This window comes from Geospiza fortis, unplaced genomic scaffold, assembly GCF_000277835.1.
Source record: "Geospiza fortis unplaced genomic scaffold, GeoFor_1.0 scaffold1, whole genome shotgun sequence".
Lineage (NCBI taxonomy): Eukaryota > Metazoa > Chordata > Aves > Passeriformes > Thraupidae > Geospiza > Geospiza fortis.
In genome coordinates this window covers 3,609,847-3,626,544 of record NW_005054320.1, presented here as the reverse complement: position 1 = coordinate 3,626,544, position 16,698 = coordinate 3,609,847, and the positions used below count along the sequence as shown (strand labels likewise).

The 16,698-nt window shown below is 44.3% G+C and overlaps 1 protein-coding gene across 4 annotated transcripts in view; it reads left to right on the top strand.

Moving 5' to 3' along the window:
- LSAMP (limbic system associated membrane protein) overlaps positions 1 to 16,698 on the top strand; it is a 990,143-nt gene that overhangs the window by 875,553 nt on the left and 97,892 nt on the right. For all 4 annotated transcript variants that reach the window (XM_005420554.2, XM_031056651.1, XM_005420552.2 and 1 more), the window contains one exon: positions 2,149 to 2,274. In XM_005420554.2, coding sequence (XP_005420611.1) covers positions 2,149 to 2,274 — 126 coding nt within the window. The remainder of the gene's footprint in view (positions 1 to 2,148; positions 2,275 to 16,698) is intronic.

Here is a 16,698-nt window from a genome sequence, read left to right as displayed (position 1 = left end):
CCTGTGAGCTGCTTTTCAGTGTTCACTGTGCACCTCTGAGAAAAGCCTGCCTCTGTCTTTTCTGCACATTCCCACTCACTTTTTTTAGAGAGCAATAAGATCTCCCTCAGCCTTCTCTTCTTCAGGCTGAACAGACCCATCTCTCTTAGGTTCTCCCATCTTGAGAGCCTTCCAGTGGACTTGTTCCAGTGTGTCTATGGCCTTCTTGTTCTGGGGAGCCCAAAACTGATCTAGTGCCTGAGATGCTGTCTCATAAGCACTATGTAAAGGGTTTTAGACACTTCCTTCCACTTGGGGGGTTATACTCTTGCTAATACAACCCAGGACACAGTCTTTGCTGCAAGGGCATACTGCTAACTCATGCTGAACCTGAAAGACCCCCACGTGGGACTGCTTGAGCCTAGAACTTTTTCCCTTCCAGAAAATATCAATGTGGTTGGTCCCTAAAGAGGGAGTGTTATTGTGAGGCTTATTCTACCTGTCTAAAGCAGTATTGCCTCTTCTTAATCAAGTAATTGGTAATGACCACCAAGGAGCACGAGTGACACTGTGATATCCTCTGATCCTTACATCTGAGCTAGTTCACCATCCAGAGCTGGGTACATGCCAGCCACTGCTTTGCAATTCTATTCCTCTCCTTTCCTGCGCCTTTCTTAGAAAGCCTGTATTTGAGTTACATGCCAGTCCTGAGCTGTCTCATCCCAGCTCTGTCATCCCAATGGTTTTTCACACACATCCCACTGTGAATCTGTGTGAACATCAGGTTCCTGCTGGTTTTCCACCATGATGCTTGCACTGGTGCACAGGCACTTGAGGTGGGCCCCCAGCTGTCCTGCTTTCACAAGGCATGCAGAAGCCTTCCCCATTGTGTTGGCCCCTGGCCGCTCCCTCACTGCCCTCTGCATTGTCACTTCTCCACAGATCACGGCAATCCTTCCCTAATGCCCCTGCCTTCAATCCCTCCTTGCCTGGCTGAGTGCGCCTGTTGGAAAATAGATGTCTGCCTCACTTTACTCTACAGTCCCCTTCCTTCATGGGGGTCCCATGGCCACAGATACTCAAACATTGTCCATGAGTTTGGGGCCTACAGAGAGGGGCTAATGAGCTGTGGGTTGTAAACAACATTCCTGTGAATCCAGAAACACAGCTGGAAGTAGTGAGTTGCTCTCTTCAGGCTTCATTTCCTTTTCCCCACCTAGCTTATAGGCAGTGTTGCCTCAAAAGGACCATCAGCCACTCCTGCCAGGCAGGGGGAAGGGGAAGCTGCTGTCTGTTTACTCTGTGGTAAGCAAAGCAGAAAATTATGTTGTTTCATTCCTCGCTACACACAAATTTGGAAGCTGAAAATATATTAAAAAAAACAACTAGAGGATTCCTTTTTAGTGAAAATCCCTCACCACCTGACATGGGGTGTGAAGCAGAAGCAAGACATGGGTGTGAGAGAGCAAAGACTGCAGCAGCTGGCACACTCCACACCTGGAAGTGCCTGTTCAGATCCCAATTCATGGTTACTCTAGGGCCATGACACAAACTCAGTTTGGAAAGCTTTTAAGGATCTTGAATGTCCAAGTCATGGCTGATCTTGTGAATCTTAAAGATTCTACTGTGCCTTTGGTGCTCTGCCATGTGTGGTGGAGTCATCCAGAGACTGCCCACTGCAGGTAGCCCATGGGGGATCCCTCTTGGCTGAAAGATGTCACAGAAACCAATAACTAATACACCCTTTGAGTCAGTGCCTTGAAGCCTGGCATCCTGCAGGAGGTTGCAAAACTCCATCTGGGACTCCCTGGAGTATAAAAATTAGCTGGGATGATGCTTGGAGCCTGCTGATCCCTTCCACACAGCCTTGAGGTAGGCAGGCAAGTTCTGAGAGGTCATTTTATGAAGTCCCCCAAACTTGTCCAAACACAAAGCGTTGCAGTTGCAGCACAGGCTGTTTCTAGCTGTAGACCCTTGAAATACAAACTACACACCAGTACATACTACTCTGATGTAATTTCAGAAACCCAGCTAGTAGTGAGAGGGGCGCAGCCTGTGAGGTGAGCTTGTGGCTGCCCCTGGTTCATAGATAGGTAGATGATTAAGCCAGGCAAGCTGCCCTCCATAATTCTGCTTATAGCAAGGTCAAACTTTCTTTTGTCTTCACAGTTCCACCAAAGATCTCCAATATCTCCTCGGACATCACCGTGAATGAGGGCAGCAATGTGACCCTGGTTTGCATGGCAAATGGGCGTCCTGAGCCTGTCATCACCTGGAGGCACCTCACTCCTACAGGTAGGAAATCCAACTGGATTTGATTTGTGAACTGTACAGTAGTTCCCTTCTCTTTCAGCATCAAAGAAAATTTCAGTAGCAATATAGGCAGCTATAGAAAAGTGGCAAGAATCTTAAATGTACTTCAAGCTTGTTTTGCAGTATGAATTCTCAGGCACAATAACCAGATTTTCCAAGTGAACAAATGAAATTACTTCAATAGATGCTCTGCAGAATTGGACCTGTAATTCTATTTAGCTTAGGTCTTCATCTAGTTGTCCCAGTCTCTACTGCTGGTAATGCACAGCACAGTGGTGGAGATGAAATGCTGCTGGTGCTAGACTGAGGGAAAAGGATTTCTGTTGAGACACTACATAAAAGAGGTTCTTTCTGAAAACCATGGTATTTGCTTCCTACTGATTTGCCTTGAAAGGGAGAGGCAAACAGTGGCCCAGTTTATTTCATACTGCTCTCCACTTTGGCAGACAGCCAAAAGTCCTGTGTCTTCTGAGGTGACTAAAGAAGGCGATTGATCTTCAAGGTGAGTGAAGAGCAGGATGGTAACAGAATAAAGGAGAACTCACCATCTTTGTTCTGCTGTCTGACTGTGCCCTCCATGTTCAAGGATGTAGCAAGGTTGGGAGGAGAATGTCTTTTTAGTAGGCAGACTCTGTGGGGTTGGCAGCTTGGGTTGCAAGGAAACTTTCAACCCCTAAAGATTTAACAGTAGGATGAGAACAAGGGGTAGGTTTCTATCCTTCTATATCATGTCATTGGAGGAGAGAAAAACTCTTTATCTGATTTCTTTTCCTATCAGATATTCTTTTATCTAAAATGCAAGGGGAAAGCATTGATTAGCCCCATATGAACGATCTTCTGTGATACTCCCACATAGGTAATGGGTTAAAGAAGATTTGAGGAAGGCAGAGAACAAACATTCTGCATGTGCTACAGATAGTCCAGCTTTCTACTGCAGTCCAGCTGCCAGAAAAGGGGAGGAAAAGTGAGCCAGAAAGTGTTGCAGAAAGAATGTTGGAGAGAGAAAGGTAGAATGACACATTGGAACAGAGCTTAATCTAAGGGCTACATCCAGAACCCCCTGGATTTGGAGCCTGTGGTTGAGATTAGGGTTACTTAAATTTCCTGTCTTGTGTCTTCAGCCAAACCAAAGTTCTCCTGAGCTTTCATGTATATGAAAGCTAGATATGCAATCTGTATTTCTGGCCCACTTCTTGCAATACCAAGAGAAAAAAGATGGGGAAAGCCTGCCAAGAAGAGGTGAGAGCAGGGCTGATTAGGGGAACACTAGTCATCTGTGGTATTATCATCACTACCTGACTTTTCTCTTCTGGTGTTTTTTGTTTGTTTGGTTGGTTTTTTTCAAAATTAAGTATGACTGTGCGATTTACATTCATAGGAGAAAAGAACTTATTTTTTTATCTTTAATTATGAATATAGAATCTTCTAGCTCTGGTATTTCTGTTCTTAAGGCTTACTTCATATCAAATCTTCCATATTACTGCTGCATCAGTCTTTCTTTTCTCTTTCTTGTATCCAACTAAAAGATACTCCCTAGCTACTCTGTGAGCACAGCCTAACACTGAGTTAAGGGCGTTAAATCTTCATGAAATCTAAGATCTGGTACACATGAGATGTTTTCTTCAGAGCAGTGAGAAGATTCTTGTCCTGACTCATCATTTTGGCTGTTGCTGCTTTGTGGGAGTTGTTTTTTTTTTTTTTCATTTGTACCACGTATTTCACTGTATCAGACACAGACTTTTTTTTCTCTCCTTTTTTACAAAAGTCTCCACAGAACAAATCCTCACTCTGGCTATCCCCTCTAGTCAGCAACAGAACTGAAGAATCCTATCCCTACTCTGACCGTGGGGACAGTTTTCTTGGCTCTGTTGTTCAGTTTTCCAGCATGTCCCTTCACATTTTTTCTCCCATGCTGTGTGTCTCAGAGGTGTTGCCTTGTTAGCATCCCTCAGCACCATCTCACTGACTCCTTTCCAATCCCTCCTCAGTCCTCCTCCCTGCAGTGAAGCCTGCCAAGCACCTCCTGTGTAACAAACTAGAGGTTATGATGAAGGGCAGGCAGTCCTCAGTCTGTCACCTCCATGTGTTACTGATTGTGGTGCTTTCTTTTTCCCCATCTGAACCCATCTGCTGTCTTTTACAGATACAGAGGAACTGCTTTCAGGCAGACATCAGATCTTTGAGCAGCATAAAGCCCAGTAAGACACTTGTCTCAAAATGGGAGACAGAAGGGCTTCTTTTAAATGTTTTCCTTGAGGTTGACAATTAATATAAATTCCAAATCCCTTCCAGAGCTGCTGCAGTTGGAAACGTGTCTTATCTTGGAATCTCCCTTTTCCAGAACTGCAAGGCATTTTGGCTCCATTTATGCGAGTTTTGAAGACATCTGCTATGCATCAAAGAGCTATTTTAGATGATTGTAAAGGTTTCTAAAATATATCTCTCTCCTTCAATTTTTTTCATGGTTAAACTTGTGACTGTAGAACTGGAATAAAGAGTGTTATTGAGCTTGTGTGGGAGGTTTTGAATGGTCAGGTAGTGGAATCAAACCCATATCAGGGGGCAAGAAGGCCAAATTACTTTTTTCTTTGTGCACTCTCCTCAAGGAGTTCATTAGCAACTTTGTCTGCTGTTTCTTTCATTCACTGACTTCATGAATAGAGTTTGTTGGCTAATTACCTGAGTTAGGACCACAGAAATGATTGAATTCTTGTTGGCTGGGAAGTAGAAGATGCAAATGCAAAGGGAAGGCAGTGTTGGTACTTAGGCAGGAAAGGTAGGGATGCCTGTGATAGTTCATTTAAATGCTGCAATCATAGCTTAGTTATCTGCCTATCTGGGAAGCTAAAAAAATGATTTATAAATTGCTGTGTTGCTTCCTGTTCTGGTTCTTCGAAAGCTAAAAAAATGATTTATAAATTGCTTCCTGTTCTGGTTCTTCGGTGAGCAGTTGAACCAGATATTTTTCTCACTTCAACCATAAGTCCTGATCCCCTCCAGCAGCCCACAGAAAAGAAACCTCTCCTAACCCTGTAAGAAAGCTAAAGTGTGACTGAGGTTGATGACTGTAGCACTGACACCTGGGAGAAAGGCAGGTAAGGGGAAAAATAATAATTCAATGGCAAAAGACAATACAGATCAGCTTTAATTTGATGAAAGTAAAAATGACATTCCTTGGAATGATGCAAGTCCTTGCTCTCCTCTTACATTCCTCTTCAGCTGATTGGCAGATTGTATTTTGACAGAGCAGGTGGAGAGAGTCACTGAGACCCTTTTCTTTTTCACCCAAGAGGCCAATATTGACAACCTGGTCTGAGTAGTTGTGGATAATTTAACAGGCATTATCTGGGAGCACAAACAGCTTCATTAGCTCTTCTCCTCCGGCCAGGAGATCTCTTTTCTGGGATCACTGACCTGCACCTTCCAGCAGCAGGCCAGCAGGTCCCTCCGTGCACATAGTCTGATCCCTTTCCTGTGATTCAGGACACAGCTGCAGACTTGTTAAGCCTGCCATACCTGCTGACTTTTTCCACCCTGGTTTGTGATGGTAAGCCATGGCAAAGGCTGTAAAACTGAAGATCTGAACTGGATTTGTCAGGAAATTGTGATGTGTTCAGTTGGAGTGAGGGTGAGTATTGATGGTGTCCAGTGCAGTCTGCATGAATTAGCAGTTGTCAGCATTAGGAATACTTCACTAGGGAATACTCCATAGTCTCATCTCTTGAAAGGGACAAAACCCAGATTCTTTGTGCCAAGAGTGGATGGTACCCTATTGTTTTATTCTGCTTTATATTAGCTCATAACGCGCCTAATCTGTGCCCCACAAAGGTGTAGATTATTTTTTGTCACTGCATGCAATAACCTCAAATATCCTGTAGTTGCACCACATCCTGGACAGAGTCCCAACACAGGACCATTGATCACTTATCACACTTACATGGTCTGTGAGGGATACCACAGGCAGCCCACCCATCTGTGGGTAGTTATGTTAGAAGGAGCTCTGTTTTCCCTGTACCTTGCACCAGGATAACAACTAACACAGCCAAAAAAAGACTCTAGTGAAATAGTTCAGAGATGGTAGCCAATGCCTGCTTTCAAGCCCATCTTAGTTTTACTTCACATCTCTACTGACTTACGTTTATTCAGGCTAATGCGTCTTCTCCCTGCCTGCAAGCTGCTGAGATCACAGTCCAGAGTATAATTTATCATTTCTCATCTCTATGTCTTATTCAGAGCCAAGCTAGGTGCCTGGTTGACTGAAAAAGAGCTTTCTGGGAAGAAGAAAAATTAATGTACATTCATATCCTTACCAATGAACTCTCAAGGGAAGCCCTAAAGAGTGGCCTCTTGTGAAGCGGGTTTGCAGCAATACGAACATGGACAGCTGTTGCAAAGTCTCTGGATTACCAGAGATCTCACTGCCAATCCTTTTGCTGTGCATGGGCAGGCAAATGCAGAAGAAAAAGCCATCTCCTGTCCTGAGAAGTTTGTACTTGAGAGCTCACAAGAGCAGTACCATTCGGATTTATGCTTCTTTGCCGCAAAGCATCAGTGACTGAAACCTTCCCAAGGGCCTTCCTTGTGGGTGCTCTGACAAGTGCCTTTAGCACCCATGCTGGTGGCAGCCTGAGAGCTGGTGACAGGGAGACAAAGCTATATTGACTGAATTTGAGGGATTGAGTTACCAGCTGAGGAACAAGCAATTCCCTTTTCCTAGAGAAGCTACAGAGTATGAAACCTGTATAAAGCCACTAGGTATCCCATTCTGGATCCAACTTCCTTGGCCTCAGCCCAGCAAGGCCACTTGATGGAGAAGAAAACATTCTGGATTCTTCCAAATTCCACCTGACAGTCTAAAGAAACCCACTTTGGCTCAGAAAAAGAGCTTAGTTATTACAGTGGTAATCATAGCATAAGAAGAACCAGTCTAGTGCAAAGCAGATAAGTATTGATTGCAACACCCAAGTTTCATGTCACACCATAAAATGAAAGGAGATGAGAAGGCTTGTCAAATATGCCAGTCTGATTCTCCCTAGAGGGTGCTAGAAATTCACATTGAGTCTTAGGGAATTTACCGTAGCCTGGGAAGTTTAGGAGGGATAGAGAATACAGAACTGTGCCTGCATGTCCTGTGTAATTGAGATGGTATACATATAATATGTTTATAAACAGCTGTAGAACTCATTGCCATGGAAAGTTATTTAAAGACGAGAACTTGGCAAGACTCAACCAGCTCGTGTATTCCTGAGGATAATGTGAACAAATCTGGATATTCTTGTTATTCACAATAAAAAAATTGAAAAGGATGTTAAACTTCATGCTTTGGGGCTCAGAGATCAGGATAAGACCTAAAGTGAAAGAGACAGATTATCTCACACCCCCGCTCACTTGTATATTTTCCTTCAGTGCATGCCAGTCTCCTTGTAGAGCTGAGCATTGAAGCAAGAGGAGACAGAGAGCTTTCTGAAGGCATGAGTTAAGAAGGCCATATTGGTCACAATGGCCAACTTCACTCATTATGTCCTGTGTTGGCTTGCCTCTCATTGCTGCCTAAGTCCAAAGCCTTGTTGCTTCACTTAGTGTTGCACAGGGAAACCCAGTTTTATGCCCAAAGAAAGTAACAAACAGAAAACCCTCAGCCAGTCACCACAAGTCAGCCCTGTGGTCAGTAGGTAGCGGTGGGAAGCAGATTTTCTGGTTATCTAAAGCATTTGTATTTAGGCCATCTTTCTGCTGCTCTCCTAAAACCTTAGTAAAACAGTTGTAGAGAAAAGCAGCTTTGTTTTGGGAAGCATGGGGTGGGTTTTTTTGTTTGGATTTGGTGGGGGGTTTGTTGCATTACTGTACCAGTTCTTCTTATTTTACAACCTTCTCCTGTCTCAGGAAACTTGAAGTTTACAAGATATTTGTTTAACAAAACAACTGAGGCAACTGATGGTTTTTTATACAGATCTCCTTTTCCTCTCTTTTTTTTTTCTTTCTTTCATGTTCAAAATACTTTCTGGTAAAACATTTTCCACAGAGACCTTGCATTTTACCTCTTATACACTCCCACTTTGTTTTAGCCCACTTTCTGAGACGTCTTTTTCTCTCTATTTAGTCTTCATCTTATCCAATATGTAGGGGAAAAAAAAAAAGGAAGAGGATGCTGGCTCATAAAGAGCCTGGGAAACAAGCCAAACTTTCAACTTTTTCAGGTCTTCTCCAGAAGGCATCTAAAGTTGTTTCAACCTCTATTTGCTTCCCACTAACACTTTTTCCACATTTCTTATATTTTTAGAGGTCTGTTTTTCCTAGGGCCCACAAGTTAGATCCACATTGCCTCCTTCCTCACCTGTAACAGACTTAAGTTGTGATGGTTCTCTCTCCCCAGCACTTTATGTTCTTCCTTCTATGCCCAGCAACACATGCACTGCACAGGGATCCTTCCTCTTGTAATCACCTTGCAATAATGCCTCATTCAGTTACTGTGGGCTGTGATGCTGTTTCAGTACAAACACTGTTTTTGCATTAAATGTTCACTTTTTTAACAGCTTTGATTTCTCTCTACTGTCCCAGGGCAGAGAGGGAGAGCAAGGCTTCATGAGTATTTTGGCATTTCTGGGGAAATAGACAAATAAAGCTGTTGTGAGAAAACTAACCCTGCTGCCTACAGCAGTGGTTGGAGAGGAACATGTGGAGTCTTCTGGTCAGTGCTTGTCTGCTCCACCTCTGGCAAGCTTGTCTGTGCTGCTGGCAAGATGTGGCAGTTCTGTACCAAGGTAGTTGCCTTTCTGCCACATAAAAATGATAAAAATGTTGCTCCTTGCAGCAGGTTGGAGTCTGGTAGAGTTGCCTCCTTTTTATCTTCTCCCAGATGGGTACCAATTCTAGTCGGTCATGCTGTTAAAGAGTTTTCCATGGCATTTTAAAGGCTGGGCTGGATTGTGCCCATATGAAAACTTTCCTCCACCTACAGAAAAGCAGCATTTTTCTAGTTCACTGCATGCTGTAATATTACTGTCTTTGCAGTGCTGTGCCTCCACCCTCAAGCTTAGTGATACTCAGTGGGGACACTCCTGTTTAGCTGGGGCATCCAGGAACAGCTAGCTGCTTTTCCTCCCCTACCTTCCTGAGCCAATCTTGAAGGATCCCAGAGGGCTTAGATGTGGGAGTGAAAACTGAGCACTCCAGAAGATGGGTATCCAAAACCTCCCACAATTAATGATGACAGGAAAAGGAATCGCCATGTGCTTTGACAAGCAGGATCACAGCAGCAGCCTAATGAACTTTCCATTTCTCCATCATTCCTACCCATTCCACAAACCCATTAAAATCAAGGTACTTTTTTGTCCTGACTAGGACAAAAAGAGGAGAGGTCTCCTAGGCCTGCCCTGCTGAGACTGGTAGATGCAGTGCATCTGCCTGCCTTCCCTACCAGCCTTCCTCGTTCTCCAAACACCATTTAGCACTCAGGTAGTCAACTGCAGTAAAACAGAGTATCTGAAGAGAAGGTTACTGAGTGCAGGACATTGATGAGGTGTGGATGTGTGTGTTGCTGTGTCTCCCTCTAGTGATCTGAACTCTCAAGTCTGCTTTGGGTCCTTTGTGCCTGGAGCTGCTGCTTTGGGGACAGAGATTCCCTGGGTTCCCCAGAGTAAAAGTTGAATATTTTAGGACTGGGTCCCATTCCTCCTGCCATCTGGAGGTCATATTCCCTATTGGCAGCTCTGTATTTGCAGCTGTAGTTCACATCTGGAAATTTAAATGTGCTTGTAAAGATACAGAGAGGTTGACTGTGAATTAAAGAGAGAAAAAATTCATAGCATGTTAAATGGAATAGTTTCAATTCAAACATCCTTAAGAAAGCTAGCCTTAAGAAGAAAATGAGGAGGCTGCAATTTTTTTCCCTTGTAGCTGTAATCTATAAGTGGTTTCACTTAAGGCAAGCATATTTTTCACTCTCTCATCACAGTAGGAGAGAGACACTAATAAAAAGGAAAAGTTAAGGTAGTAGCTTATGCTTGGTCTGTGCTTTTTTTTTTTTTCATTTAAAGGGAGAGACCACCATTTTGTTATTATGCTGTTATGTGACTACATCTGATCTCAGTGGCTGCACTGACTTCAGTGCATGATATATTCTGCACTGGAGCCAGACCTAGTGTCTCATCTCAGGACCACGGTGAGCATGGATGACAGCATCTACTGCAGCACACAGGTCCTGCCAGGACAGGATGTCTGGAGAGAGTTTCCCTCCAGACAGCCCCAAAGTCTTCACCCCTTCAAGCATCTCTTGCACAATTATCCTACTGTCTCTTGCCTCTGTCTCCACCCCTACACCAATCCCAATCATGAAGCTGCTTATATGTTCCAAATCTAGAGACAGCTGGAAAATAGTGTGAGAGAGAAGAGCAGGGTGTAGGGAGAAGCAAATTATTTGCAAGAGTCTCCTGCATATGTAGATAACCTAGGGCAAAGAGAAAGCCAGCTTTAGGGGCAAGATATCCTGAAACTGCTTCAGCAAGGTCAGGTGTCACTCAGCCTCCTGCAGTGTGGAGCTTTTCTCCCAGGCCTGAATACAGTTGTAGTGGGAGTCTCTCAGCTGAAGGCACTGAGCTATTTTGGTAACACCAGGCTGTGACAGACCCTGGTGTTGTGAACACTTGTGCTCTGTTTGCTTCGTCAGCCTCCCTTCTGAGCCTTTCAGAAATGTCTTCACAACATTCCTCCCTTTCCTGTCTGAAGAAAAGTGTGAGAGACTGGAAACATGATTCAGGGGGTTATTTTTTTCTTAGGAGGTGCATGTACAAAAGCATTGTTCTTATTTCTTCTTCATATCCTCTCTTCTTTCAGAACAGCACCTGAAAAATATGACTGTTCTGATGTACTCTGTATTTTTTCATGCACTGGCTGAACAAATCTTCCTTTCTCATAAACTCCCAGTGAGTGCCCACCGCAGTGTTACTGCAGCAGAGGAGCAAAGCAGAGGGGCTGGGAGGGGATGGGGAGTGCAGGCCCATCCAGGGGAGCAAGAGCTCTGGTCTGATGCAGCCTTTGAATTTCACACCTCATTTGGAGTGACTCAAGCCATTGGAAAGACGAGCATATCCTGCCAAAGGATCAGTACAATTTGCAAGGGAGAAAAGTAATGCAGGTATTGATGGTCTGGAAAAGGCAGTGATCATGGGAGATTTCAGTTGTATTGGCTGAGGGCAGTGGCAGATTGGAAGGGTCATGAAATGAGGACAGGACCATATTTATGGCACTATATAGCACATTCAAAGAGCCCACCCCTTGTCTGGGCTGGTATCCCAGGAAAGGCACCAGTGGGAGATGAGATTGCTGCAGTCTAGGGAAGGCAATAGGAGAGCAATGCAGTCTTCCAGGGGCGCCTTAGCCTCCTCATAAGGGTGCCTGTGGGTCACTGCCCTGTTGCATGTGCCTGGCTGAGAACTGCTGGCAGGATCATCCTAATTACAAGCACTGTAATGGTGGCCATATGTCACTGACACCCTCCTTACCTGCTGTGCAGCCTGTAGATTTGTAAAAGCTGCATGAGTGTGCAGGTGCACACTGCTGCATGCATTATTTGTGAGCACTTGACTGCGTGTTTATTTGTGTGTTCACCATGCTGGTGTCTGTCCATGCAGTTTGCTGCACAGATAAGCTTTTTCATGTTTACCTGCTTTATCCACCAACCACAAAGGCTTTCATTTCCTTTAAGGTAGAATTGTGAAATAGCAGTAAGCATGAAATGTAAGAGCAGAGTACCTGTCATGGTTCTGTACACCTGTCCAAACCCTGACTGTACATGCTAAACTACAGCTGCATGACAGGGTCAAAGATTTAGTATTTTTAGAGTCAATCATGATAGGAGGCAAAATTTCAGAAGTTCCCCAGACTACAGAAGTTCAGGTCAGACTCCAAACTCTTCAAATCCAGCCTCTCTCTGACATGCTCGTTTTTATCTACTGCATTTATCTCTGCTGTACTTGGGCATCTTCCAAGCAAATAAATAATTGGATCCTGCTTCTGTCTCCCCTTCTGCCCAAGGGACTTAAAGTTAATTTGTGCTGACTGTTGGGCTTTGGGTATGTGGTGGGTTGACCTTGGCTGGATGCCAGACGTCCACCAAGCCGCTCTATTGCTCTACGTCCTCAGCAGGATGGGGCATGGGAAAAAAATAAGATGGAAAAAACTTGTGAGTCAAGATAAAGGCAATTTGAGAAGCAAAAGCAAAGGCCACTTACAGAAGCAAAGGAAAACAAAATATTTGTTTTTACCCTCTAATTGTCACCAGCAAGCAATCTTCAGCCACTTCTCAGGAAGCTGGGCTTTAGTACATGTAGTGGTTTCTTCAAAAGACAAACATCATAGTAATGATTGCCCCCACCCCTTTCTCTTGGCTTTTATTGCTGGGAAAATGCCTAATGGTATGGAATATTCCTTTGGTCAGTTTGGGTCAGATGTTCTGGTTGTGTCCCCTTCCAAGATCTCACCCATCCTCAGCTGGTGAGGGGGAAATGCTGAGACAGCCTTGATGCTGTGCCAGCACCCCTCAGCAGTACAAAATACCAGCGTGTTATCAACACCTTTCTAGCTCCCAGTGCAAAGCACAGCACTCTGAGGTCTGCTGTTGGGGAAATAAACTCCATTTCAGCCAAACCCACTACAGGGGAGAGGCTGCTGTGACCAAATGAACTCGGGGCACAAATAGGTACGTGGTCCTTGCACCGTGAAATTCAGTGACCCCATTTCCCATGGGGAGATCTGCAACCATTTGACTGCTATGAGGAGGATTCCTTGTGGCTCTTGGGTGCTCTCCAGGGGATGACACTGGCATACCTGTGTTCCCTAGATATTTCTTCAGCAAGCTTCACCTCGGATGCATGGAGCTGCCTGTACCATAACTTGAGTGAAATACAGACCCATGGAGAGGGAAGTCACTCCTTGCAAGAGACTGGGATGGGTCTTGGAGTCACGCACAGAGCAGAGCCTGTAAGGGACTTGGGAACAAAGAAAAGTCACATTTGCTGTGCAGCATCTCCTGCATGAGACCCAGGGAAGATGAGGGAAGGAGACTGTTAACTTGAACAGACAAAAGTAATTAGAAGACTAAAATAATAGATTAATGAGCAGGCAGTGTCAGGGGAACTTATTAATTATCAGTAGAGGATTTCCTTCAGTGTGCAGCCTGGCCGAGGGCACGCAAGATAGCAACTAAAACTCAAGTCCCATTTAAGGGAGTTGCTAAGGAATTAGCAGCACTGAGTGTCTGGAGAGTGATAGCAGAGGTTGACTTAAATGCTTCCTTTGAATCTTGTGTTCTGTGTGGCTCAGGTAATGGCTGGGGATGAGGGGGATCTGGGAAACACTAGATTGTATCTAACCAATGTTAATAATGGCTCAATAAAAATGCTCTGATAAGAACACATTAAAGTTGCACCGTTAAGCACTCACAAGCCTGGTAAGGTTAGATTTAAGGTTACAGATGCAACCTTAACTCTTCTCCTGCTGAGTGTACCTTAGCAGGCAGCCTCTAATTAAGGGGCATTGGGCTATTGCTCAAGTAATATATCATAACATCAGATAATGCTCTCTTTGGCTTCGGACAGGTGCACACAGTGTCTCATAATATTGTGGGTTTGTCAGTGTGTGCCTGATGAAAAAGAGTCCATTTTAATTGTGGCACTGAGCATTCTGCATTAGTTGTACTGGAACAAAGCTTGGTGGTTTAGAACATGAGGTCCATTTAGACTGTTCAGATCTAGGGCAATCCACCACCCGTTCTCTGAGGTCAACACTTCACATGTCAGAAAGCTGTAGTCATGGAAGATGTTGACATTAGTTGTGTTGAAAATGGAGCTTTCCTTTCTAAGGAGTGATTTCTGCTCATTTAGCTCAACCTATTGTGGATTTTTTGCCTTTCTGAAGCATTCAGACTGTTCACATGGTGAGGTGGTATTCTGTCCCATCAGACTGTATCACAAAATAATGCCTTTCATCTATCACCAAGGAGGTAGCTGTTCATATATCAGTGTGTTTTCCATTTAACATTCCTACATTTACAACTGCAAGTCTCATTGCATGTACTAAGGTTGTGATATAATGGGAAAAAGATAAAATGTAAAGGGCAAATTTGTTCTTGGGGAGCACTGCAGAAGTGAATGGATTCAGTGGTTTTAAACCAGACATTGTAGGTCTAACATCCTTGCTTAACAGCAATGCTGAGTTGTTAGCCTGTCCATTGAACACAAAGTTCTTCGAGGAGAAGCCATCCCTTCTGCTGTGTAAGTCCTTGAGCAAAAACCTCTGTCCTTCCCTGCATACCCTTACTGCAGTAGCCTGAGATTTCTCAGAAGTCACCATCCATGCATTCAGCAAACATGATCTGCAGCACTCCTGTCATCCCACTGCTATCCCACTGCTCCTCCTTGCAGCTGTGTAGGGAGGTCTGCTTTGGTCGCATTTGGAGCAAATAGTCAGCATTGTTGGACTATGAGTTTTTTCAAATCTGTTGGGCATCATGTGAGCTGGGGTGCAGATTTGCATGTGAGTTTGAGAGCATCTAAAGCAGTTCAGATGCCCTGAGCTTTATTTATTGCATTTTGGATCGCTATCTAAAGAACAGATGGGGATGGCAAAGGCAAGGGCAGCAATTTTAGCAGCAGCTAGAGATCTGTAGGTATTTTTAAAGGTTTCCAAATGTGTTTTGTCTGTCCTCAGCAAGACACAATTGTGTTGTGAGAGCTGTCCCTTAGAGGCAGGTGCAGGCTGGTCAGAGTGGAGCAGATGCTCATCAAGAGTGTTACATGTGAAAAATAAAGGTCACATAAGCAGAGGTGGCCCTCCAGGAAGACAGGCTGGGTGGCCATGGGAAGAACAGATCTTATATGCAAAGTATGAGAGAACAACTGCGAGGAGGAAAGGTAGGGAATTTCATAGAAAGTCCATAGTATGGTGAAATATGCTGATTAATTTCCACAGACCTGCACAGATCTGAAGTGAGCTAAAAATTTCCTTGCTCGGAGACTTTGGGGATCACTGAGCAGAGTTTGTTTAAAAGAAATGAGCTTCATCTGAGAGGTTTTGCAACTTGTGCTAATGAGAGTCTGTCTGTCAAACTGAAGTGGCATCAAGTGGCCCAGAACAAGGGCTCTTGGGTGTTAAATTGTTCCTACCAAATACCAAGCCCATTATCACGATTGGCTGTTGTAGCCCTCTAAACGGCAAAAGTGATTAAATTGGTCATTATGAAACGCTAAAGATGCATAATTATGAAAAATAAGGTTTGAGTAAGAGGAGATTTCAGCTCACTCACTGCTTTGTATCTCAAGAAAGAATCAATGTAGAAATGTTTTAAAAGCATCCAAGGGTTGCCCCTTGTCTGGTTTTCTCCTGACAGTCTGGAAATTATGAATGTGTTTGGAAGCGAAGGTATTTTTCCAGTCTCTAGGCAGATATAGAAGCTGGAGACTGAATGTCCCAAGTCCCCCTCTCTGCATGAATGTGTCTCATTGTCCAGTCTCTCCCCTCTCTTTGCTAAGGTGAGGTCCAGTGCACAGCTTCACTTGCTCACCCTGGCATATCAAGCACTCTTGCCTTTTCTGGGAGAGAGAGAGGGATTTAAATTCTCAAAGTGTCAAGCTCAGGCAGTGCTGCTGGCATGGGCACAGGTATGTTTTCTTCTCCTAGGGAGTCCTCAATTGTTCCAGAGTGCTCTTCTCCATGCCATGGAGAGAGGCTTTCTAGGAGGCAGTATAACAAAGGCGTGTTGCAAAAATTGAGTGTTAGGCTTTGGTCACTGTGCACAAGAGGGCAGAGGGCGCTGAGTATTCATGGAACTCTCTACAGATGGGCAAGGGATTTGAACTAAGAGTTGCAGAGCTGTCACACATTGTTGAGCATAGGGTGTTGTAGTGGTGTTGCTTCAGAGCACCCCTCAAATGTTGTTCTCCAATTAAAAGGCTGGAATAGCACCAGGCACAGAGCAGAATGTAAGCACAGGGGTTCTCTGGCACAGCTCAATCTACCCAGACTTCCTAAAGTTCTGATGTTCCCAGTTTGCACAGACCTTCAGCAGGTATAGATTATTTATTCATTTGACTGTCTTTTTAGTTCTCTCCCTCTTTAGTGCCACCCAACCCTAGATGAGTTTTATAGCCTCTTTAGGAAGAGTAATAGTGGTTCTGAGTTATGTACAGCCCCTGGGGCCCTCTGTTCTCCTTGGGCTGCTGCTTCTCACCAGGTGCGCAGTTGCTGAGCCACCAAGTGCTTGTTTCTCTTGTCGAAACTAAGCGGTCACTGGGGATGTGCTGGTATTTACATTCCATTATTCCTGTATGAGGTATGTAATGTACTAGGAGATCATACCCAAAACTCTTCTGACCATTCATCTCCCTCATCTGTCTGTCTCTGCTCACCTTC